This window comes from Erinaceus europaeus, chromosome 7 (genome assembly GCF_950295315.1).
Source record: "Erinaceus europaeus chromosome 7, mEriEur2.1, whole genome shotgun sequence".
In the NCBI taxonomy this organism is placed as follows: Eukaryota; Metazoa; Chordata; class Mammalia; order Eulipotyphla; family Erinaceidae; genus Erinaceus; species Erinaceus europaeus.
The window spans coordinates 118,193,578-118,219,370 of NC_080168.1; the positions used below are offsets into that span (position 1 = coordinate 118,193,578).

General features: G+C 34.0%; 1 protein-coding gene across 1 annotated transcript; it reads left to right on the plus strand.

Annotated features, from left to right (window-relative positions):
* Positions 1-997: 997 nt before the first annotated feature.
* Positions 998-21,608, plus strand: ALX1 (ALX homeobox 1). The gene is made up of 4 exons (XM_007516213.2): positions 998-1,391; positions 4,151-4,455; positions 7,368-7,496; positions 20,980-21,608. Exons 1-4 carry the CDS (start codon positions 1,166-1,168, stop codon positions 21,298-21,300), a joined length of 981 nt encoding a protein of 326 aa, XP_007516275.1. The 5' UTR covers positions 998-1,165; the 3' UTR covers positions 21,301-21,608.
* Positions 21,609-25,793: the final 4,185 nt, after the last annotated feature.

The window sequence follows — 25,793 nt, forward strand, 5'->3', positions numbered from 1 at the left end:
CCCAAGCTCCCCGCGCGCACTCTGCCAAGTAACTTAACCGCACAGCGACTCTTTGAAAGATAATAATTTAAACAAAAGCAAACAAACAAGATCCACGAAGATGCCCATAATTCCCCCCGACCCCGTCTGTATAACTGGCCTCCCACAGATTTACACCAAGAACCCTTTGCAGATATTTTTTCCCCTTAAAGTAATATGGATAGTGATAGAAATCCTGGACCGCAGGGAGGGGTGGAGGAGGAGGGTGGAGAAATAAATCCATATTGGTCTAATGGTTTCAGTGGCCCTCGCTCTACTCCCTCCCCTGATCCAGCCACCCCGTCTACCCGCCGGCGGGTTCCAGGGAGAGAGTAAAGGCCGTGGATTTGTCCGCGCCCGGGGAAGCCCAACTCCTCCGGGTTAGAAACAGAAGTGACCCCACCCCCTTCAACCATGTCTGTCCAAGTTAATAGATGCTCATGTATCCTGCTTCTTGGGCTTCTGATTAACGTGGACCTTCCACAGAAACGATTTACGGATGGAATGAAAGCCCTTTAGAGCAATACTTCCTTTCAAGTACTTAAGACGCCTCTAAATCTTTCTGGAAGGAGCAGCCGGCGTGGGGGCGGGGTGGGGGCCAGGGGGCCGGGCTGGAGGCCCGGGAGGGCGCAAAGCTCGGGGAGTGGAGGGTTAACTGCTTTTGCGATCTCACCAAGCTCTTCCGAAATGCCATTCCACTGTCGCGGCGACAATGTTTCGGGGTGTCGGGGCCTCGTCCCTCCTGGCATTTGTCTGAAATGGAGCTGTCTGTCTAACCGAGGCCAGGACTCGCCCTGCCCGGGTAAGCTGGGGGAGGGGGACCTGCGAGTGAGGGTGGAGGGAGTGGGGGGACCCGGGGTGGAGTTAGCCGCCTGCCTATTTTCATATTCATTAGAACTGGGAGGTTGCCCGGGGAGCCCAGCTGAGTTTCAAGATATAAAAGCAACTTCGGGCGCCCCCTTTCCAGCCGGGACGTATTAAAGGGCTTGGAGCGGGGCTGCTCCCGGCGCCCGCCCGCCTGCGCGCTGCAGCGCTCGCTTCCCTTTCCCTCCTCTCGGCCCTCCCTCCTCCCGCCCACCCGCTCCCTCCCTCCCCCAGTGCTCTCCAGCCTCTGTGCCCCCCAGATCCTCGCCCTACTTCCAGGACTATGGAGTTCCTCAATGAGAAGTTTGCCCTCAAGAGCCCGCCGAGTAAAAACAGTGACTTTTACATGGGCGCAGGCGGCGCGTTGGAGCACGTTATGGAGACCTTGGACAATGAGTCCTTTTACAGCAAAGCAGCGGCCGGCAAATGCGTGCAGGCCTTCGGGCCGCTGCCCCGCGCCGAGCATCACGTGCGCCTGGAGAGGACTTCGCCCTGTCAGGACAGCAGCGGTGAGTCGCCCGCCGCCGCCCGCAAACTGTAGTTGCGGGGACCAGTTGGGGAGGGTGGGAGGAAAGGCTTCGGGAATGGGGCGCCTCGGTGGACGCGGCGTCTGGGCGGCCGCAGACTTTCGTGGGGGCAAGGAGAGGACCCGCCACGGGGGTTTGCCTCCACGCGGTTCTCCTTTGGCTGCCCCCCCCATCCACCCCCGGGGCTGGGCTCCGCGCGGGTGCGGGAGCCTCTGGATCCAGGATCAGCGGTGCGCGGAGGGGGCGCTCCACCGAGTATAAGCGGGTAATCAGATTGCGCTTCCTCCCACCCAGCAGCGCTGCTGCGGCTGCGGGAGCTGAAAGCGATCTTAGCTCCTTTAGAGGAATGTCACTGTTCCCCACCAAGAAGATTTAGGAGAAATCCTTTATTTATTTTATTTTTTTCCCGTGGGGTAGTGATACTTTTCTTTGTGGCATTGGCGGGAGCTAGATTCGCTTAGGCGGATTTGTGATTTCTGCTTGTTTTTTGATACACAACTTTTACTAAAATATCAAATGACTTTTAAATAGCTCCAGGCAAAGAATCCTTCCTCATTCGTTCTCTTCAGACTCCCAAATTCTGCATTCCCTTGTTTTCCTGACTTCGCATGAAAAGTCATCTCGGAAGACTTTTGGAATGCTTCTGGGTGAAATATTCAACTTTGAATGGCCAAGTATCTCAAAGTCAAAATGTTATCAAAACAAACCATCTATCTTTTCTATCTTGTAACCCAATACAAACCTATTTTTTTTCAGATCGCGACAGCTAAGGCAAGTTTACAATTCCAAGAGGACTTTTCCTTATCAATGTATATATTCCACAGTTAAGCTGTAAGGAGCGGGTCACTTTAAAATAACAAACGAATTAAGTGTGAAATATTTATGACAAGCCTCCCTCCCCCTATTTTAATGGAGGTTCAAAATTTGACAAGTTTGACTCATAGAAGCTCACTTTGTAAATAATTGTACATAGGGAGCTTTGAAAAAACTATTTACTTATTTTATTCAGCGTTGCAAATTATTGTTTTAAGTTTAAACCAAAAAATACTCACGTGGTAGTGAAAATCTGTTAAGTCAATCCATTTATTTCTGAATACAGTAAATTCGTGCGCATTTAAATAAAGTGAAGTTTTAGCTTTTTCCTAGTATTCCAAACGGCAGCATCTTTATTTAGGAATTCTTAAGTTTAAACTTAAGTTAATTTAGTGCGCTGAGTTTAGGAGAATGTTTCTGTTATATTCCGTTGACTTCAGGGTCGGTCTCAATCATACTATTAATTGTCGGGAGTTCAAAATAAGAAGAAAAGTAAGACATTTTTATGCTCTATCAACTTTTAAACAAACGTCACACAATTAGAATGGATTTGGTACACAAATACAGAATATCACCATGTAGACAATAGTCCACTAAATGTAGGAAAGTTCCCATCTTTCTCCTGAGATGCACTTAGCCACAGGACAGTTGCCCTCCCCCAGCCTTCCTAATTACTGCAGTTCCCCATTTAACTCTGCCCACGGAGACAAAACCGTATTGTTTGTTAATCAGTCATGGCTCTTTTGGTTTTACATCACATTTTCTTTTGCATAAAACCTTGTAGGCACTTTGGTTATAGCGGCATATATTATCACTTACGTAGCAAAGCAGCTGTAAGAAAACATTGTGAGAGTTCATTTAAAAACAAAAATAGATGATAGTTCACTGTAATAATTGCTGTTACTGGGTGGACATAAACTTAAAAAAAAACACAATTCTCCCATGTCATTATATGTATCTACTGCCCGTGTGTGCAGTACCATAGGATTCTTTTGGATATATATATATATATATATATATATATATTTTAATTGCACAACACACATAACATCCTCCAATCAAATCTGGAGCATTGGACTAAAATTTACACATCTGTAAACAGAATGCCATTAGTTGAATGTCAGATGACAACTTTTGTAATCTTTTAATAGTTGTTTTGATTTCTCTGCAAGTTGGAGAAATAAAGGTGTCTTTATTTAGCACATCCCATGAGTTAAGAATAAATATGACATATTTAAGAGCTTCCAGTCAGTTTTCAAGCTGATGAAGTATACTTAAATTTTTTTTTTCTGTAGGAAATATTTCTAGAAACTAATTCGAAGTCCATTTGTTAATTTAGTTGATCGTTTTCAAAAAGGAAAAGAAAAATGTTAACGTGATCATACAATTGCAGTACTGGAAATATAGTGGAAATATTAGCATATTTTACTTAGATCTGTAATCTATTGGTTTTGTGTAGAGAAGGAAACTAACTTTGAAGAAGAATTTGGATTGTCCTGTGTTGTGTAACTAGTTAAATTTGCTCTGCTGAGGAGGAATTTTTTTTTAAAACTGGTTCATTTTTAAAAAAGTTTGTGTATTGTAAAAGGAAAATCATTTTAAAATTATGGTGTGTGTTTAAATTAGAGTACCTCCTAATTTGATGACCTTGATTATAGTTATATGCATCAGAATTATGAATTTGTTGCTGTAAAATAGAATTATGAATTTTGGTAAATTATGATTCTCATCTACACATTTGAAATGTTTTTAAACCTGCCCAATTACCTGAATTAATAATTGTACAGACATGGTAATTGAATTATTGCTGGCAGGAGGTAAATTATTAACAGACTACTTTCTTCATGTTCCAAACTACTTCCACTTAATTCCTTCATCAAGATTTTTCACAATTCTGAGAACTGTTGTTTTTTCCCCCCTGGATACAGTGAACTATGGGATCAGTAAAGTAGAAGGACAACCTCTTCACACTGAATTGAACAGAGCTATGGACAACTGTAGTAGTCTCAGAATGTCTCCTGTGAAAGGGATGCCAGAAAAAGGAGAACTGGATGAACTTGGGGATAAATGTGACAGCAATGTATCCAGCAGCAAGAAAAGGAGACACAGAACGACCTTCACCAGCTTGCAGCTGGAGGAACTGGAGAAGGTCTTTCAGAAAACCCATTACCCTGATGTATATGTCAGAGAACAGCTTGCTCTGCGGACAGAGCTCACTGAGGCCAGGGTTCAGGTAGGAAGTTTGTGTGGTGGGCAGGTGGTGGGAGTAATATTTCAGTTGTGTTATTTTTGACACAAAGGAAGACACTGATTCTCTGACGATATGTTAATAAAGCAATGTAATTGATATTCTTAAAAAATGTCCTCTTTGTAAAGGATTTAGAACTCATAAAATGAAAGAATATTCAAGCTATTACATAGATAAACAAATTAACATTCACTTTAAAAGAAGAGAAAAATCACAGCGTATCTCTGATTTTTAAAGTCACTTTTAAAGGACAAACCAGAATCATAATTATTCAGTCATCATAATTATCAAATTATTATTATAATTATTCAAAAATCCACACTTTTTTCTTTTTTCTTTATTGGTTATCAAAGTTTTTGTTATTTCTAGGTACTTGTAAGTTATTTGTATAATGATTTACTAAGAACATATTGAAATGGGAGCTACAATAAAACACAAAATGAGTGTTGCAAATTCCAAATTTTATATTCCTATTAAAACCTATTTTCACTACTCATGGAGTTCATAGAGTTCACTTCTAATGACCTAGCTCCAGTAGTAGCTAAAAGTATCATTCCTATACATACCTTTATATATTTTTAACATGTTCTTTTTAGAGACAATAGAAATGATTTTCTTAAAATAATTTTATAATACATACTGAATTCTATTTTTTAATTTGTAGTAAAATGATCAGATTGGATGATTCAAACTATTTTTTTAAAACTTTAAAAAAAAGAAAACTACACTGGGTAAAATTCTTCCTCTTGGGTGTATTTGATTTTTACTCCATTTGATGATTTAAAACTCAATTTTATTAATGCCCAAATAATAGTAATTAGAAAAATGACTTTTTACTCTGTGTTGTGTTTCAAGCTATGTAAATAGGAAAAAGGTGTTTTTTAAAAACTCCCATAGACCACTAAAAAAATTGCTAAATAAAAATAGTGAATATTTTTGTACAGTGTTGAGTGATAGTATTCTTCTGAAGATTTAACTACTAGATGATACTTACATTATTAAAGAAAGCACATGGTGTTGCAGGAATAACACGCAGCAGATTTTTGCTTTAGTCTGTGCAGGCAATGGTTACTTTATCCAAATGCAGGAAGTAAATATGTTAGAAAGTTGATGCCGAGGAGGGATTTTAGAATGTTAAGAGTTAGAGTTCCACATGTATGTTTTTTGTTTTGTGTTCATACATTTAAATTAGTTGTACTTGTAACCATAGAAAAATTTGTTTATACACAGAGTGATCAGCTGTGCACAGTGCACGTTTTCCCCTTTGTATTTTACCAGGCCCTGATTAATTTTTGTCTAAGAGCATGCACAGAGAGTTACTCTGAACCCAATTTATTCAGATTCTGTTTTCTACTTTTCACATTAGAGTGGTAATTGGCACTCCTTTAAGGGAGGTTGTCAAGGCCTTTTTTTTTTTTTCACTGAAAACAAACAAACCTCAGTACTAAAGTCCCTCACTCTGTTCCTCCTTCCTATTTGTAGAGACAGCAATGTACTTTGTTTTTGTTTTGTTATTTTGAGTCCTGGACATAACAGATAGTTCACAAATCCCAAAAGTATTCTAGGAAACCAAAGTGAACAGGCATCTGTCTTTTTCTTATTTGGTAACTGATGAATATTGTTCAAAGTTATCTCTTAAAATTTGCTGTATAACTTTAATTAAACCAGATACTAATAGTTGCCTTAAATGTATAGGTAAAGGTAGCAAACATTAGGATTGAATTTGAAAATGGGAGCATTCCAGGAAAGTTTTAATGAGAGACTTTATTATAAATTACACTTTATGATTTTTAGCATCTTTCCTAAACCATTTATATTCTGAGCATCCTATCAGATGAGACTCCCAAAACTTGTTCCTCTAATTACTACTAGAAATATCATTATCCAAAGTGAATATGATTTCTGTATCTTCTTTTAATATATTAAAGTATAAAAAAATGAAGACTCTGGAGAGCTGTAAATGTGAATTGCTGAATATTTATCTCTCTGAGGAAAATAGTTGTTATGATGAGTATTTCTAGTATAAAATGAGAGTGATTGTTGAAGACAAATTAGTGACCCTTTAGAGACCTCGCTAACTCATAGGCTTTCTTGTCACTTGGTTATACCTATCTACTTTCATCATTTGTATTGCCTGTAAATATTTTAAATGGGAGTAGTTATTATTATAAATCTTTGGGAACATTTTACATAATGGAATATAGATGTTATTAGCAGTATGAATTGTGTATTATGTACAGTTGTGTATTTTAAAATGACAATGTAACTTCAGATGATTCCATCTTACCTACATTTTTCATCATTCTCAATATAAAATATGTAATGTTAGAACTTTTCTGTTTCTAAGTAGTTGTTTCTGCTGATGCCATATGTTTTAGATGTAATCTTTATGTTGAAATTTTTCTAAGTGTGGCTGCAACTCAGGAGAGTCTTCACTTTATGACATATTTTAAAGATAATTGTTTTGACAGACCCAGATATTAATGTGGTTATAGATTGGCTGGGTTCATGTTATGTGCATAACCCCGAACTAAAACGTTATGAATGTCTTCCAGACTAGCAGCATTCCCTTAGAGGAAGATTGTCTATAGTAATTTGGAGTTATAAGAAGTCTTCAAGATTGCATAATCTAATCCTTTTATTTTTCTGTAAATGAGAATAGAAACTCAGACATATTAAATAAATTTTCCCAGAGTCTCTTGACTATCATGTTGCTTTATGGACATTTTATGTCAGGGTATAATAGAAAGTAAAATTTGTGGATATTTTTTCTGATAAAGAGACAACTTTTAAAGTAATTTTGTTGGCTATTATACCTTTCTGAGTCGAAGCTTTTTAACATCATGTTTGTTTTGTCAAATATTCCTGAACTAAAATTCTTCTTTTATTAAAATTAGGTTTGGTTTCAAAATCGAAGGGCCAAGTGGAGAAAAAGAGAACGTTATGGCCAAATACAACAAGCTAAAAGTCATTTTGCTGCCACCTATGACATATCAGTTTTGCCAAGGACTGATAGCTACCCACAGGTACAGTAAAATACAACTGAGAGAAATAAATGTGGTTCGTAGATTCTTAGAAGGGCTAATACAGGTTTTATTACATATATAATGGTCAAGAGTGAAAAACTGAACCTTTAGAAGATCTCTTTTACGATAGTCAAATTTTCACTTTACTAAGATATTTAATTTCTTCTTCTTATTATTGCTTTCTTTTAAAAGATTTTAAGTCACTTCCATGTTACACATTTCAACAGCTGAAGCAGTATCATCCAATTATATAACATTTTTTAAAGACTTATTTATTTATTAAAAAGGTAGGAAGAGAGAGAGAGAAAAGAAACCAGGTATCACCCTGGTACGTGTGCTGCCAGGGATTGAACTCAGGACCTCATGCTTGAGAGTCTGATGCTTTATTTACTGCTCCACCTCCTGGACCACTCAATCATATAACTTTTTACATTTCTCTATACTTTGATTATTCATACTGACAACCTATGTTAACTTTTAAAAATAAACACACATTACTTGGCATGGCATCTCTGAGATCACAGCTATATGATCTTTACCTTACCCTAGTGTTAAAGGTGACCTATGAATAATTAAATTTCACTTGGAGATAATTCTTTTCTTATGCTCTTTTCTCAACTTTGAAGTTGCTCGTTGTTCCAAGGAACTATTTGCCCTCTTATGACTTAAAGCATATATAGTACCAGACATTGTCAAAAATACTTATTACCTAAGAAACACTTCCATTTATAATGCTCTCTTTGTTTCAGAAATTACTTAGAAGATTTTTTCTTGTAATTATTTAATTCAGAGAACTATTTAATACTTTGTAATGCATTTAAATAAAATACATTTTTCTCTAATTAGTTATTACTTTTTGTTACTACTGAATACTATTCAGAACTGTAATTAGTACTTGACACAGACTTGCATTAGAAGGAGTATGCCATCTTTTTATTTCCTTCTTATTGTTTAATGATAGGCATTGCAAGAGACCACTTTGAAACATAAGCTTGTGAAATACCTGGCTATTCTAGTAGCCAACTTATTTCAGGCCCAAACTTAAGGGTATTCATTTTCTTTAACTACAAATTCATACTGTGTATGTATCCAGTTCTTTAATTTTGTGCTATTTGTGTTTTTATGCCTTATATGATACTAAAAAAAATCTATCTTGAGACCTCTCTTCTAAATGAAATTATAAGGATTTATTGATGTGATATATAAATAACAGCCTTAGATGTCACCTAGTTCAACCCTTCATTTTTAAAGTTAGGAAACTAGGCCCAGGTAATTTAAGAAATTGGTCAGTGTTCAAACAAGTGGTTCCTTACAGACTACTATGCCCAAGATTTTCTGTTACAGTTTGCTAGAAAATTAAAGTTATGGATATCTTTTGAATAAATGCCATTACCTGCCATTAAAAGAAATTATCTTAATATAGTTACCTAATTTTTCTCCTATTTAAAGTCATGATTTGTTCCTAGATGCCTATCATTATAAGATTAATGAAATTTTATTCCCCACACATTTGGGAGTGCCCTCGTTGAATTCTAAACGAAGTGCTGTGAGGGTGTTTACTCTCTAGCCTGTAAGCTCCTTGAGAGCAGACACTGATTTGTTGACATCACTGTAGTCATGAGTATACCAAGTACTGGCTTAAGTAGGTGAAATATATAAACTCATTTAATCCTCTAACAACCTGATATAGAAGGTGCTGTTGTTTCTATTATTTTATATGAAGCAACCAAGATGCTGAGAGGTAACTTTATTCAGTTTTGCTGGAATTGGAACCTAGATTTCACTTTGTATCAATCCTGATCCCAGGTGCAAACTATTCTCCCTCACAACAAACTCCCAGTGAATGTGGCTGAATGAGTGAGTGGTGAATGAATAACCAAGGATCACTAGGCTTATTTCCCATTGTTCTAGTCTCTAGTTCAGTACTGAGAAGTAGAGATTGTATTCAGAATTAGTGACAGTAAAAATGGAAATGGCAGATACTTTGTATAATTTTGACCACTTGGCTATGGTCTGAAAAAATAGCCACAAATTATGAATTTTTTTCCAAATGGGTTTTACATAGTTTTACTGACAATTTTATCCAACATTGCTTGACTGTGTGTGTGTGTGTGTGTGTGTGTATGTGTGTATGTTTATTATGTCTATCTTCACTCTTCATTGTAAACCCCACATTTGTCTTCCACTTCTCTGTTCTTGGCTATTGGTTGACTTATATTGAACAATACCTTTCTTCTTCAGGATAGCATGAAACATTCAGAATAGTGCCAGGCCAATTAAGCTCTCTATAAAGGCTTAATATAGCTTAACATACTCTTGACTAGCTACATACACCTAAATTTTCTTGACATCGTGCCTCCCAGATTTAGATATTATTAATGAACAGAATGAATTAATCTAGTTGTTAAAGCAGAAAAAAATGATATAAGCAAATCACACATACAAGTCATCTTTTTTTTTTTTTCACTTAACAGTGGATTCATGTTATAAGTTGCCTCCTCGCAAATTCTGTGATTTTTTTTTTTTTAATGAATTATCTCCCTGGGATATCTTCATAATTTTTGTTTTAATTATATTACCTCTTAATTTAAATATGGGTATGAATAGATCATATTTAGAAGCTATTTGACTGTGCAACTCATTTACAATAATGAAAATCAATACCTTAAGATCCATAGTATTTTTCTGTATTGGTTAGTCATGTAATGTTTGGTTGCCAAAAACACTCTGAAATCCAGTCTTTCACTCCCTACTGTAGCTATTGGATAAAACCAAGGGAAATTTCCATTTTAACTTAGAAACATGCGGTTGACTTTTTTTTTTCAGTTTGTTTGAAAAAAATAATTATGCCAAGATTTTATTCCCCAAGTTTCAGCCTAAAGGAAATAAAAAAAAAAGTTTTATCATGTGTCTTGAAAATAGCATTTTATAATGGGAAAAATCAGAGCTGAAATCGAATCCAACAACCCATTGCTATAAAACATTGAACTTACTTACTGTTACTAATTACAGAAAAAAATTAATTACAATAAGAATTGGAAACTAGAAAATGTTGGAGGCAGGACAGAAATAAAGAATTAGAAATTTGGCAGGAAAGCAAAAGCATACACAGAAATACATGCAAAACAGATGCTTTAGTAAAATCATCCCCTCAAGCCTGCTCAGTGTGGGTAGTAATCTAACCTAGTGTAAAGGTATCTATAGGTACATGGGATAGGAACTTTTATTTATGAGCAGCAGTTAATATTTTCTCACATTTTAGTGTTTTGTTTCCTGTGCTTTTCATTGCACTATAGTACCAGTATATTTAGCATCAACCTTGAAAGTAAGTATAATAACTACCAGTTGAGGGTCTATTTTAAGCTAGGCCACATTCTTACAGTCAGTAGTTCATTTAATGTGAACCCAGGTTTTCTGAGTTGAGGAATCCTGGGTTCCTGGGGCAACATTTTCTCTCTAATTCATCACTGAGGAATCAAATCATCCTGTTTCAATGTTGAAGCATAGTGTCCTTCTGGAAATAGGAATTATTGATAACTAGAATATACAAACATGGACAGAAATAGCAACAAAACAGTGGCCTAGTCTTCGTGAAATCCTGGTGTCCATCAGAGGTGTGTGTGTGGGGAGGGGCGTACACAGAAACTTTGGTGGCATGTGAAGTGAGCTATCTGCCACACGTGGGTGTAACACTGCCTGTGAAATGGTATGTTTTTATTAAACAGGTTAAATTATTAATAATAAAGATGCCTACATTAAAATGATAAAATAATTATTTTCAAAGTACAGATGTTTCTATGACTGAAGATAATTATTTTTCTTAAGCTTGGTCATACTTAATAAGAAAAAGAAAATATGCTCTCTGTAATAACTATATAAATAATAGTATATTACTTTAGGGCAATATATCTTAATATACTGAAATAGTATCTTTTGTCTTTTTTTTATTTTAATCAGAGAACTGCTTAACTTTGGCTTATTATGGTGACAGGAACTGATCTGGGACCTTGGACCTTCAAGCATGAAAGTATACATAACCATAATGCTATCTCATGGGCCCAGTGTTATTTTTAGTCTATCATTGTGACTCACAGTGTCACTTACTATTTGTAAACATTATGATGTAACTAAATTTAAGTACCTGTTGTTCTCCAGTACATGACACTTTAAAACCCAGCCTCTTTGCTAATACGGAATTTCTTGCCTTTGTTTTTTTCCATCACCTAAACCCTATTTCCTCCATTCAACCCTCTTTCTGTTCTCCTTCCGTCAACACTAATTATTCTCTCATTGACATTCTTGTGGGCTGCATAAAATATCTATCACCCTACACACTCTAAAATGTTATGAAGATTATTCAATTTGTGCTCACCCTTTTTCAGCATGTTATTAAGGAAACCATGCTTATTTTGTGTTGATATAAAGTACTACTGATTCATTCTAGTTTTTATACAGGAGTAGATTATAAAACTAAAAATAAGTTTTCACTTAAAAAGCTGATTTCTAAGTTAAGGTTTTTAGCAGTTAGCTTTCCCTCTTTGAGTTTCACTTCTTCCTCGCCTAAAAGGGAGAAAGATTCTGCATAGCAGCATTTATTTATTTACTTACTTATTTATTTTTCTTCTGAAGTAATTTCTATTTTACCCAAATAGTATGTAACAGCCCCATGTCTCAGGCATGGGGCTCTGAGAATGATCTAGGCAAAACCTTCTAGTTTATGTAGAGATTATACAGTAGGTGATATTTACATCAAATTCTGCAAGCCGTTCTTGAAGCAAATTAAACTTGCAAACTAATTTTTTTCTTGAGCTTATATAGCAACAAAGTACCTATTGACATTAAATTCTGATTTTATTTTTTTAAAACCGAAGTCTTTCTAAAATTATCATTTTACTGAAGCAAAATATTTTGTGTGATGGTATTAGCGTTCTCTTGTAGGTTGTATAGCCAACCATACTCTTAAAGAGAATGCTAATCTCATGCCATTAGGCTTGGTTTAGATTACATATAATTTGTCATTTACTACCTGGATAAGTTTCTTAAATTCTTAATCTCCATTTGTAAAATGCAGCTATGGTTGGTGCTAGAGTTGGTGTAAAATGATCATTATAATGCTTGTTCTGTTGTTGATAGAATTAAGTTGATTTCTAAAATGTCTATGGAATTAATTATTGTGATTTGAGGGCAGTCAGAAATTTAAGGAGGGTGGGGGAGACAGCATAATGGTTATACAAAGAGACTCTCCTGCCTGAGGTCCCAGGTTCAGTGCCCCACACCACCATAAACCAGAGCTGAGCAGTGCTCTGGTTAAAGAAAAAGAAAAGAAATTAAGGGACTCACTATGGGCATTATAATCGATACATCTTGAGTTCAATTCTTGACTATGCTGCTTAGTAGATTTAAAAAGATTTGAAAATGAAATAACCTCTAGGAACACTCCTCCTTATTTATACAATGGAGATAAAAGTTAATATTCTATTTTGAAGATTACACAAAGATTTATGTGAAGTATTTAGGACATTGCTTTGTATATAACAAGTAGTCAAATACTAACATATCAACCATCAGTTATTTTTCATTTTTGTTTACTGTAGAGAGCTAGCTCAACCATTTGGGCATTCTCTTACATTGGATTATTTAAACTGATCTAATAGTTGAGTAAATTTACTGTATAGGGACCTAGGGAAATATTAAGTTAGTTAAACATACTTTCTTCTTTAAACTGAAACAGCCAAACATGATAGCTTTAGAAGAGTTTGAGCATATTTTAAATTAATGGAATTGTTTTCTCATGAGGAAATAATTTTCATCAAAAATTTAAGTGAAAAGAATTGCAGAGTTCTTTTCCATCAAAATTTCCAGTGAGAATCATAACTAAAAATATATTCACCAAATGTCTACAAGGATGGAAGCACACAATATCTTGTTTTCTGTGGCTTTCTTGGTCACTTTATAAATATACATTCCCTTGGAATTTCAGCCTAACAAGAGTTAGATAATAGTTAAAGATAATTTGTAGCCCTTGATATTATTTAAAACTCACAACGACCCTGGATCCATACTCCAAGAGGGATAGAGAATGGGAAAGCTATCAGGGGAGGGGATGAGATATGGAGATGGAGTAGTGGGAATTGTGTGGAACTGTACCCCTCTTATCCCATGGTTTTGTTAATGGCTCCTTTCTTAAATTAAAAAAAAACCATAAATTAAGATGGGTGTAACATTTCAAATTTAACAAATTCTGTTTCAAACACTGTAATTTACACTTCATAGAATGAAAATTTGAAGTTTCCATAGTGATGATGAAGATATTTTTAATCCTGTCTTTTCACCTATCACCATATTCTGTACTAATCTTAAATCTGCCTTTATTTAAGCGAAATTAATGTGATATAAATAATTGTCTTTATGAATAGGGGGCGACAAAAATGTTGACAACATTAGGTCAAAAAGTCATATACAGATCCTTACTGACTGTAAGCTTAAGCATTTTTAAGTCAAAGAAATATATAGTCTCTTATTCAATTAAAAACAGTTTTTACAATAGGTAAAGTAGCTGATATAGTACTTATATAATTGAGTACACATCCATGAGAACTATTTTGTATATGTATATATTGAAGTAAACTTTACATAGCATGAGGCAGATTTTGCCAGTATCAATTAGATTAAGGTGATTTACACAAATAGTAATTTATTTTACAATATTATAAAATTACAGAGTTTAGTTCCAAAAGCACCCACCATCAACATCCACCTTAATTTTCACAGTCTTAAGAGACAGTGTGCAGTTATGCTACTTTTTTTATAAGCTAGTGTGTTTCATCCCTTTATATTTTCTATTTTCCATATATGAGTGAAACTATCCTTTAGATATCTTTCAACTTCTTACTTCACTAAGCATAATCCCCTTTAAGTCATCCATTTGTCCCAAAGGACACAGTGAATCATTTAATTTTGTAGATAATACAAAACCTTAAAGAAGATACATATATTTTAGATTATGAAAACACACTCTTTTGAGGAAAACATAATATTAAATTATAATCTGCCTTACTCTACTCAATAATAACTGTAACTGATTTTTCTCTTTTGTTTGTGAAAGGTGACCACTATTAAAGTATTGAATTTAATTGACTTGGTCATAACAATTTTATATTTTAAGAGGAAAGCTTAAATAAGTCAATAAATCAATCACTAAAACCAATAATAAGAAAAATTGAAAAATAAATTATTAAGGAGTCCCAGTGTTAGATTGTGTGTGTGTATGCTTGTGTGTTTGTATGTGTATCACACCAGAGTACCAATATTAGAAGAATTAGCAGGAAAATTAAACCATCAAAACCAGAAAAGCATATTAGAACATATCAGTGGGTTGAAACCTGTAGTTCACACTATTATTGTTGATAAGACCCTTATTCTATATTTTAAGCCATTTATATGTCTGTGATGTATTTATTAAGCCTCTGTTATTCTAAATAACAGTATTAAATAGAAAAAAACATCTGCACAAACTCAGAGTTGACTTGAACATTATAAAAATAGAATTTCAACAGTAGTTAACATAAATACAAGATGAATATAATAGTTTTACAAAGGAATTTCAGAATTAATTCAAAACTCACATATGAATTATATTTTGATTTGAGTTATAGTTGCTAAGATTAAAACTACTCTGTGAGTAGTTAACTGCACATTTGATTTGTAAGTTACTGGAAAACTTAATTTTAACTTTTGTGTTGTAATGGAGAACTTTTAACAGGAGAATTTTGTCCTTAAGATGAATTCAACACTGATGAATCAGTAGTAATTATCATACATGTACTGAAATACATGAAATGTAATGTTATGGGTAATGCTACAATGGACACTTGGAAAATAATACACCTGATGATAGTTTGAAAATGGCAAAGACTAAGTGCTATTATTTTATTCTCTTCTTAAGTGAGTTGATCTGAAAAGCTTAGTTTCGAGGTGTATAGGATATTTACATATTTTTCATTTCAAAAAATCGAAGTTTTAATCAATTGTTAACATTTCCTAATGAATAAAATTATAATTGTTTCAGCTTAATAATATTCATATTGAAAAATGTGCTTTGGGAATTTTTTAAATGTAGAGCTCATTGAAAATCTACATATTTGCATGTTTTCTTTTTAAAATGGTAAAACTTAAATAAGTAGGCTATAATAAAAAAATTGTACACTCATATCACCCAGGTAGTATCGAATCATTCTTACTTTTCACTGTATAATTTATTCAATTAATCCTTTCATTATATAATTAATTCAAATTAGGATTTTTTAAAGATCAACAAAGTCTCAGTGTGTGTTAATGGGTAGCAAGTTTGCCATTTAGGAAGATAATTACTTTTTATTTTTTGACAGCAACCTACTGATGTAGTTACTAGAAAAGTTAATCAAATTCTTAAGTTAGTCAGGAGCTAAAAGGATCTGCAAGTTACTAAACATACGACTTTCATTATATTTTTGTCATCTGTGTTTCGAAGGAAGGCATATACTGGTAAGAATATCTCATGTGATTTTTGTAAGAATGGCTTGCACTTTTTTAAAGCAATATTAAAAACTGGTAAATATTATTATTCAGTGACATAATAGCGATAAATTTGTATAATAGGTACAAATAATATATGAAATAATCAACAAGTATAAACAGTCTGTCAGAAAGGTGAAACCAAAACCAACTTTTTGATTTTACTGCAAGAAAACTGTTGTTGTAACATCACATTCTTGTGAATCCCTCATCTCTATCTTTTTAAAGCAGCCTTTACCCCCCTGGCCCCCGGAAGTGTGTATGAGAATAGTACTGTATGTATGTGTACATACATAGCCATACATATGTATGTAACTTTTTGATGTGTGTATGTACAGATGTCTGGCACGTAGTGGTCCTATATGAAGGAGGGAGGACTAAGTGAAAAGTTTCTTTAAAGTATAAAAATGACCACAGTAAGATCAGAAAATGTATTTAGAAATATATGCCAGACTTAGCATACTAAAAGTTCTCTGTAGTTTTGGTTGTAAAGAATAAATATCTATACTAAGTATCTATAGTTAAGGTGATATTTTTAATTTAATAAAAATACTTAAATTTTTTATTTACCATATTTATGCAAAACATATTTCAATATTAAATGACTTTCTGAATATGCATATTGTTTTACAAATGTTTTACATACATATAAATATTGGGTTGTCAGAAGTCATAATGTATGTTTTTCTATGTCTTTCTATCCAAAAATGCATCATGACTTTTCCAGCAGCCCAATATTTTTCGGTTCTCTTCTAAACTACCTATAACTTTTAATTCCATGGAAGAAAAAACAAATGCTAAATGAATCGATTTCAGTTTGGAAAGATTTATACAGAAAAGCAGTTTTGCTCCAAAATTTGTAAGTCATGGCATAATTAAGTGTTAAGTTTTTATTTGATTAGAAAAACATTAAGAGGCAAATGTTCAAAGTGGAATGTAGTAAGTCAGCTTCTCTTCCATTCATGCTAATGGAAGGTTGTTGGCCAAGTTCCCTAGACAACATTTTCAACATATACCCCTAGAACTTAAAAGAAAATTTGCAAAGCACATTAAAACATTGGAATGCTTTTAGTTTCTCCACATTACTTTTAAACATAAGGGGAGAGAGAGAGAGAGAGAGAGTATTATAGAGAGACAGAGAGAGACAGAGACATTCCCTTCAAGTAAACATGAAAGAAGGTTGTGAGTACTATTTTGATAGATTTGTTCATGATTGTAGATGCCTTGAATATAGTACATGTTTAGGGTTTCTGTAAATTAGTCTGAAAAATGAAAAGTAAGGATTCTACTGAAGAACATATTCTTTCATTCTAAATTTCAAGTGCAAATAGTCAGAATGTGAGATTTTGGTATGGATTTCCTGTTGACATACATATGGTAATGTAGATGCAGTTCTAGTTTAATAACGACTGCTTATATGAGAAAAAAACAAAAACAAACAACTGATAGGGCACTAGTAGATTAAACCTACCCAAATAGTAGATTTAATAAACCTCAAGATCAAATGACTTTGTTATTTAATCAGATATCTTAGTCAAATTTTAGTATGAGTAGACAAAATAGAGCAAAGATATCTGCCTGAAAGCATTGCCTACAGTGATCAGGTGGTCCTTGCACTGTAATATGACACATGTCATATTTTGGTAAATTTGAAGGGTGTTGGTAACCTTCAGACAATCCACAGGAAGGTGACTGGAATAATGCTGTCTGGAAGTCATGTCATATCTGGAATGCTTAGATGAAAGAGACTTATTATATTAGAAATATAACAATATTTTTAATTGCCCTTGTAAAAAGAATGCTTATTCTGTTTCATTTTTAAGATACAGAAATAGAAGTGATATGTACAGGACATTAATAGCTCACTTTTTATCCAAGAGGAAATGGGATACTTTTTAAACAGGTGCATTTTGTGTGTGTGTTTTGTGTTTTCCAGAGTACTGCTCAACTCTAGTTTATGGTGGCACGGGGGATTGAACCCATTATGACCTGGGAGCCTTAGGCATGAGAGTGTGTTTGCATAACCATTATGCTATGTCCTTCGCCCTGGTGTGCTTTTTTTCTCAAGAAGTAGGCACAGTGGAAAGTGTAAAAACAGTTTTTGCATTTGCGAAAAAGACAAGCTATACTAGTATTTCCTACCACCTCCCATTTTTAAAATTGCATATTTTATTTTATTATCATTGTCATTTTACCACAGTTCACTTGAGCCATTCCTTATGCTTAATTAGAATTTTTGATGTACTGATTTGACTAAAAGTCTTTATAATGTGTTTAAAATAATGTCTAATACAAGGTAATTAATTGATTACTTAGCTGTCATAAACATAATTTTGAATGGTATTATCAGATGTTTGAACAGTCAGGGGAAAAGTTTTAGAGGAAGCAAAACCTCAATTCACAGGGGTTATCTTTTATGATTTGCACCTAACTTTTGATTAAAACAAACAAACAACTTGATCCCTAAAGTCAAATGAAGATATGTAAGATGAAGAAGGGCCAGTGGAGCTAGATCTCTTGGAAAGAGGACATATTACCACCCCCCCCCCAAAAAAAAGGGCTTTGTCACTTACAGGCCCGGTGAATATTTGACTATTTTCAAGTCTAGATATAATACTTCTTTAGTGTGTTGTTTTGTATACATGACATTTCTATATGTTAGAAATTCTTTTCACCAAAAGTAACAAATTTAACTTGCTTGATAATTTTTAAGTATTGGGTTATCAGAAAAGTCATGACATATTTACTGTGTACAAAAATGCATCATGAAATTTCTTCTCTGTCATGGAAACAGGTAAATTTCATTTTTAATGTACAGATTATTCTATATAGATTTTCCTATTTTTAGGGAAGAGTGATATTCTTAATTTCCATTTATCGCTTGCATTGACTTTTCCCCCTGACTGGTGAATTATATTTGCAATATAAGTAGATGATGTTAGTAAATGCTAGCAACTTGTATGTAGATTGAGGAATCCTTTACTAAGTAGGAAATGTAATTAAAATTTGCTATTATTTTGACTTTCATTAAATTTTTTTAAACAAAAATAAACAGGCAAGTTCACTTTCACTTCATGAAAGCCCTTTTGTCAGACATGTGACTGTGTTTTTTGCAGTGTAGCACAACGTCTGATTGAATGGCATAGGAAAATCACCCAGATCAAGTTAGAAGAGCTAGTCTGACAGAGTAATGATATTAACAGCCACTCGTTTTGAGTCGGAGATACATAATTCAGCAACCACTGGCAAAAATCATAACAATATAGGCCATGGTATGAATTTTGAAATACGCACATCATATCTGTAGATATATCTCACAAGTTTAACATACAGTAACTTAGAGTTATATAAAGAACCATTTTCTAAAAAATAGTGAGTTGAGCATTATGCCAATTATTAAAATTGCATCTAAGAAATGAAATTAGTTGTTCAGTGATAGAGTAGTATTTCTACCAGTACAATCTAGAAGAGTCCTTAGTATATATTTTTTGATATTCATTGAAAGTTGTCAAAGAAAGTATGATTTAAATTTGGGTACTATATTACCTTACCAGAATTTTTATGCAGGAGGTCAGAATCTCTGTAAAGAAAAAGTATTTAAACTTCAGTTGTACATGTGTTTGAATAATTATTTCACTCTAATTATGGTTTCAAAAATAGAAAAAAGCCAAATGAAATAATCCATACATAAATATTTATGAATATATATTGTTTCTGTGTTCTAGTTCTATACATTACAATAATGCTGCCAAAAGGCACAGTTTGAAAATTCCATCTTCTCTGAAGGCATACCTCTGTCATATTACACTATTTCCTCTCCCCCTCTCCCCCCCCGCTCTGTACTGAGTCATGAACCTGTCTGTGGCTCTCAGTAATACCTGTGTATCTGTTTTTTTTTCTCTTCATGTTTAAATAGATTATCTAAAATACCTCTCCTTAAAAGTTCACATTATTGCTAATTCTGTTTAGTGTTTTTTCACGTTACATTTCTTTTCCCTTTCACTTTTTCCTTCCTCCTCTGCTTCCCTTCTTCCCTCCTGCTTTCCTTGTGTTTTTGCTAGAGCATTGCTCAGCTCTGGCATATAGTGGTTCTGGGGATTGAACCTGGGACCTCAGAGTCTTCAACATGAAAATTGTTTGCATAGTTGTTATGCTAACTCTAAAGTCCTCACGGTACATTTCTTTAACTTTAGAGAAATTTGTTTGTTGGTGATATTGCACTGAATTATTTCCTGTAGTGATTTAGAAATATGACATGTAAATTTCGTGGGCACAGTTGATAAACCAGTTTTAATCTTATGTAACACTTTCTGTAATTTCTAATTTATACCCGTATGATAATTTTGCTGATATATTCATCTTTTGCTCAGCTACCCTTCCACTATATGATGGTCAAGGTTTAAAATCTAAATATGTTTTACATGTCATATATCTTTTACAATATTACTATATCACACACACACAAATTATACAATAAATGTTTCAAATGTATGTTTCTCATATTCATAGAGCAACATATTCAAAACTACAAGAAATTAATCTTTTTTTTTTTTCCAAAATGAGTTTGATGAAAAAGGGAAAATGGCATCCAGGAGTGGTGAATTAATAGTGCCAGGAGCCAGCCCCAGCGATAATCCTTGTAGCGACAAAATTTAAAAATAAAAAACCATTACTACAAAAACTAGCTCAAAAGATTGACATGTTTTTGGAGTATCTTATGTGGTTCAAGTATGTGGGACTTGGTGATCTATTACAGTATAACAAACTCGAAGAATCTCTCAAATAATTTTTCAGTAATCATCTTTTGTACTCAAATTCTGATTACAGACCACCCAATAGGGTGGTCTTAAAATTTGCTAGATATAGTTTAAAGTAAAGGAGGAAAAATGAGAATGCATACATATAATATTTGTTGTTTTGTGTATTCCAGATTCAGAACAACTTGTGGGCAGGAAACGCAAGTGGTGGTTCTGTGGTTACGTCATGTATGTTACCACGTGACACTTCCTCCTGTATGACACCTTATTCTCACTCCCCTCGGACAGATTCCAGTTACACAGGGTTTTCAAACCACCAGAACCAGTTCAGCCATGTGCCCCTCAACAATTTTTTTACTGACTCTCTTCTTACTGGGGCTACCAATGGACATGCCTTTGAAACAAAGCCAGAGTTTGAAAGGAGGTCTTCCAGTATTGCAGTTCTTCGAATGAAAGCCAAGGAGCACACTGCCAATATTTCATGGGCCATGTAACATACAGTACTCTTTTATTTTTCTTTTAATGGCAAAGTAAAACATTCTTATTTCTCATATTTAAAGGATACCACAATAAGCTGCTGTGTGTGGAATTGCTAAAGGTCAAGATATACATTGAGGCCAGCTTAAATGAATAGTTGTTATTATTTAACATTAAAACCTAAGAATGAATCTCTGAAAAAGACTAAATAGATTTACCATACACCAGTCTCCACAAACTCTGTTCTAGTAGTAAGATTTTTTCCTATTGTATGAATTGATGAAATATGATCATTCAACTTAAAAGAATAAATGTATTAAACAAAGACCTCTGTTATAGATTGATTTATGTTGGTTCTGTATAACAAGAACTATCTTGTAAAATAATACCTGATGCACTGAGGAAAATGTTGAGATACCAAAGCGGTCAGATAAGTATTGAAGCACAGAAGTTTGGGATGTTAGTTGCCATTTCTCTTTCTCGAGCTCCAATAAGCAGTGGGTTCAGAAGTTATCTCCAGGTCTCAACCTTTTTTTTTTTTTTTAGCCTCCAGTGATTTTTGTAAATGCCCCTAAAAACTAAAGAGCCCAAACAACAAAAGTCCCCTAAAATGACTCATCATTTGCATGAAATTTTGGGTCACTGTTTCCTGAAACCATGTGGCGAAAGGCAATAACTGAAATATTCAGGTATAATCTAAAATAAAGTCACAAGAGCCATTTTTTTAAATGCCAACTTTTTCAATGAAAAGTATAGTGTGACTAAGTTATCACACAGAAGTAAAAGTAAAATTACAAAACTTGTTGCTAAAAGTGTGTCTATGAGAATCTATAGATCGATGTCTAGTAAATATGAAAGAAACAAGCTAAAGGAGCAGTGAACTGGAATTTATACTTATCTCATGGACATGTGTATATGCACGTTTATGCATGTCTTTGGTTTTTTTTTTTTTTTTTTTTGCTACTGTGGTTTTTGAGTAGGGAATTAAAATGTCAGAAAGCTTTCTAAAATTCTGGTGGAAAAGAAGAAATATACATCGCATCTGGAAAATTGCTAACCTCTTTGATTTACTTCTCCTCCCTTTCCCCTGTCACATTCCAAGCTTTCTCAGATGAGTGAAATGTCAACCTCCTTGAAAGATTCTTAAGTTCATAAAGGCAAAATAAATTAATTGAAATGAAGATGACTTCCATGGCTTGGATCAGAGCAAGATCTTCTCTTTGTACTTCTTAGAATCTTCTTGTGGTTCCTAAAGTCTTTAGGATAGACTTGGAAGCCCTAAAGGCCAAAGGACAAGAATAAATGAATTTTGAAAGTTAAATTTTAGAAAAAAAAAATTTGAATGCACTAAGTGATTCTTCTTAGTGGGAAACTATTTACAGCAGTTAGACATCTTCTGTAGTAAAATTTTAAATCAAGCAGAGGATGGTTATAACTGATGTCCTAAACAAACATTCTCTGATTTTATAATAACTTCTTTATTACTTCTTTTGTTCTCTCTTTTTAGTTTTGTTCCCAAGACAAGTCATTCAACTTTGGCCTTGCGAATTATGCTTATAGGAAGGAGCTTGTGTAAAGGATTGTCTAGGCAGTAACTTTCATGTATTTTAAGAGTATGTGTTTTTTAATATATATATGTATATATATGGCTAGTAGGAATTTGTGAACTAAAGAAGTAAGAAAAAAAGATTTAAAAAGCTTTAAGTGATGATTTCTGTATTGTTTCCTGAGTAACATGATTAAGTTTGGGCCCTCTAAGAGATACATTTAATGGAGAATTGGGTAAATTTTATCTTTTTCATAAACACTGAAATTTCAGGAAACTGTATTTTTTGCAAGTTTAGTATTTAGTATATGAATATTGAGTATTGGTTACTTTCTTGTACAACTTCTTATGAAAATAGAAAACAAATTACTTCAATCTTTGCCTTAAGTCCCGATAACATACCTAAAAAGTGTAAGAGTTACTTAACTTATAAAACCTTGAGGTAATTCATGAAATTGTGTGTGTAAACTATAGGGGGGTACTAGATTCATCTCTCTCTCTTTTTTCACTTCCAAGGAAGTGAAAAGGGAAAGACTCATGCAATAATATAATTCTTAGAAAAATGTTTTGTTTTATTTTGTATTTATACTTCCATGCTGCAAATACTTGACTAAGAGATCAATTTTTACACAAACTTCCTGAGCTTTATGTTTTGCTGCTAAACTAATAAAATTACAGCTTTATATGTGTTGGAGCACCAAATATGACCCACTAAGAGACTTCGATGGATAATGGAGCAGTACAGACCTGGAGCAGTGAAATACCAATGATACTTTTTTTTTCCTTTACTTTGTTGCAGAATAATCTATTTATGAAGTTGCACATAGACTTTCATTCTGAAATTATTTTGTGAATATTTTGGATGACTACATTTTCAATATATTATAATTGGCTTCTTTCTGAAGCATATGCATTATAATTGTTAAATGACATTATCTAACAAATAGTTGGTAAGATCACTAACTGCTCCAGGGGGCCATGCAACAAAAAGGATTAAGAAACTCTTTGTATCTACCGGGTTATTTCTCCTCGTGGATGGTCATGTGTTATAGGAGGAATAAAATAATTTATCAGGTTCTCTCTCACAGGCAGTATGTAGGTCTTAAATAAATGGAAACTTTTAAAGCAGTCCCAGCACATTTATTATTGAATGAATGCATGACTGAGTGAATGAATGAATCATTTAGTGTGTGTACATTTTAGTGTATAGGTAAAGGTCAGGATACAGTAGGCAGGGACTAGGCATTGGAAGTGAGGCCAAATAATTTGGGCAGCGTCACAGAAAATGTGTTCTAGAGAACCCTAATTTTAGCATAATCAGTTTTAAAGCTTTAGGTGGGTCATTCAATTCCTTGGAGACTTTTTTTTCCTCATCCTTAACTGGAAAAGTTGCATAAAACTGTAACAGGGTACTTTGATGTATCTTTTCTCATTTGACTATCACAACTATGTGACAATGGTATTATTGTCATCATTTCACAGATGAAGGAATGTTTAATGTGGGAGCCAGGCAGTGGCACACCTGGTTAAGCACACATTACAGTGCACAAGGACCCAGGTTCAAGCCCCTGGTCCCCACCTGCAGGGGGAAAGCTTCACAAGTAGTGATGCAGGGCTGCATGTGTCTCTCTGTCTCTCCCCCTATCTCCCTCTTCCCTCTCAATTTTGCACTGTCTCCAATAAATAAATAAAGATAATATAAATTTTAAAAAATGTTTAGTTATAGTGTATAAGGAACTTCTAAATCCAAAACCTCTTCTTCTGATTTCTTATTCTATAGAATTTCCTTATAACCGTGAAAAAAATAATTTGGAATATACATTTGAAAAATGCTTCATTGTAATTAGTGTAATGCTTAAAAAATGCATTTTTACCAGCTCTAAAGTTTCTTCTTATTTAGTAAATGTTAATTTGTTCTTTATTTTTAATATTTAAACTCAATTTTTTTTCCAACATTAGCAGCCCCTTTTTGTCAAAACCTTAAATAAATTAACATGATGGTTGAGGAGACAAAAAGTATAACAACTATCAGTACAGTTAATAATCATAGCATGACATAAGAGTGACTCATGGAAAATACTGCTGGAATGTAGCTAAAAGACAATTTATTCAACCCTGTTTAAATCATGGAAAGATTGAGAGAAGAGGTGACATTTGAGCCATACCTAAGAGATGAAGAAGTAATTAGAAGAATATAGCACTTTTGTCTCTTTTTCTCTGCAAGAGAACCCAAATGAATTTCTATAAGCTGTGTTCAATTTAGCTAAAACATTAGCAATCTATTATTTATTCCTTATCACAACTTTTCTCTAATTTTAAAGATGACTTTATCTTATTAACTGAACCAGTTTTTGGGTTAACCATATAAAAGTTTGTACCCAGTAATTTTTTTTATCAAACTTTTGAATCTCAAATAACTCAATTAATATGTGCAGGGCTAAGCTCATAATGTTACAGTAATATATAAGTGCGCCTTCAGATTTTGAATGGAATAAATACTGTCCATGGCTTTTATTGTAAAGAATATTTGGGTTAGAGAGTCGGGCAGTAGCGCAGCAGGTTTAGTGCATGTGGTGCCCAAGGACCAGCGTAAGGATCCCGGTTCAAGCCCGGCTCCCCACCTGCAGAGGAGTCGCTTCACAGGCGGTGAAGCAGGACTGCAGGTGTCTTTCTTTTCCCCTCTCTGTCTTGCCCTCCTCTTTCCATTTCTCTCTGTCCTATCCAACAATGATGACATCAATAACAATGACAATAATAACTACAACAACAATAAAAAACAAGGGCAACAAAAGGGAAAATAAATAAATATAAAAAAATCTAAAAAAAAAGAATATTTGGGTCACTTAGATGATGACATTTGGTGAAACTTGCCCAATATGAAAAGAGAAGAGACATTTTAAGATATCTTAGTTGGGAAACAAGTGATAGAAAACAATATATATATATCTTAAATTTGATATATTT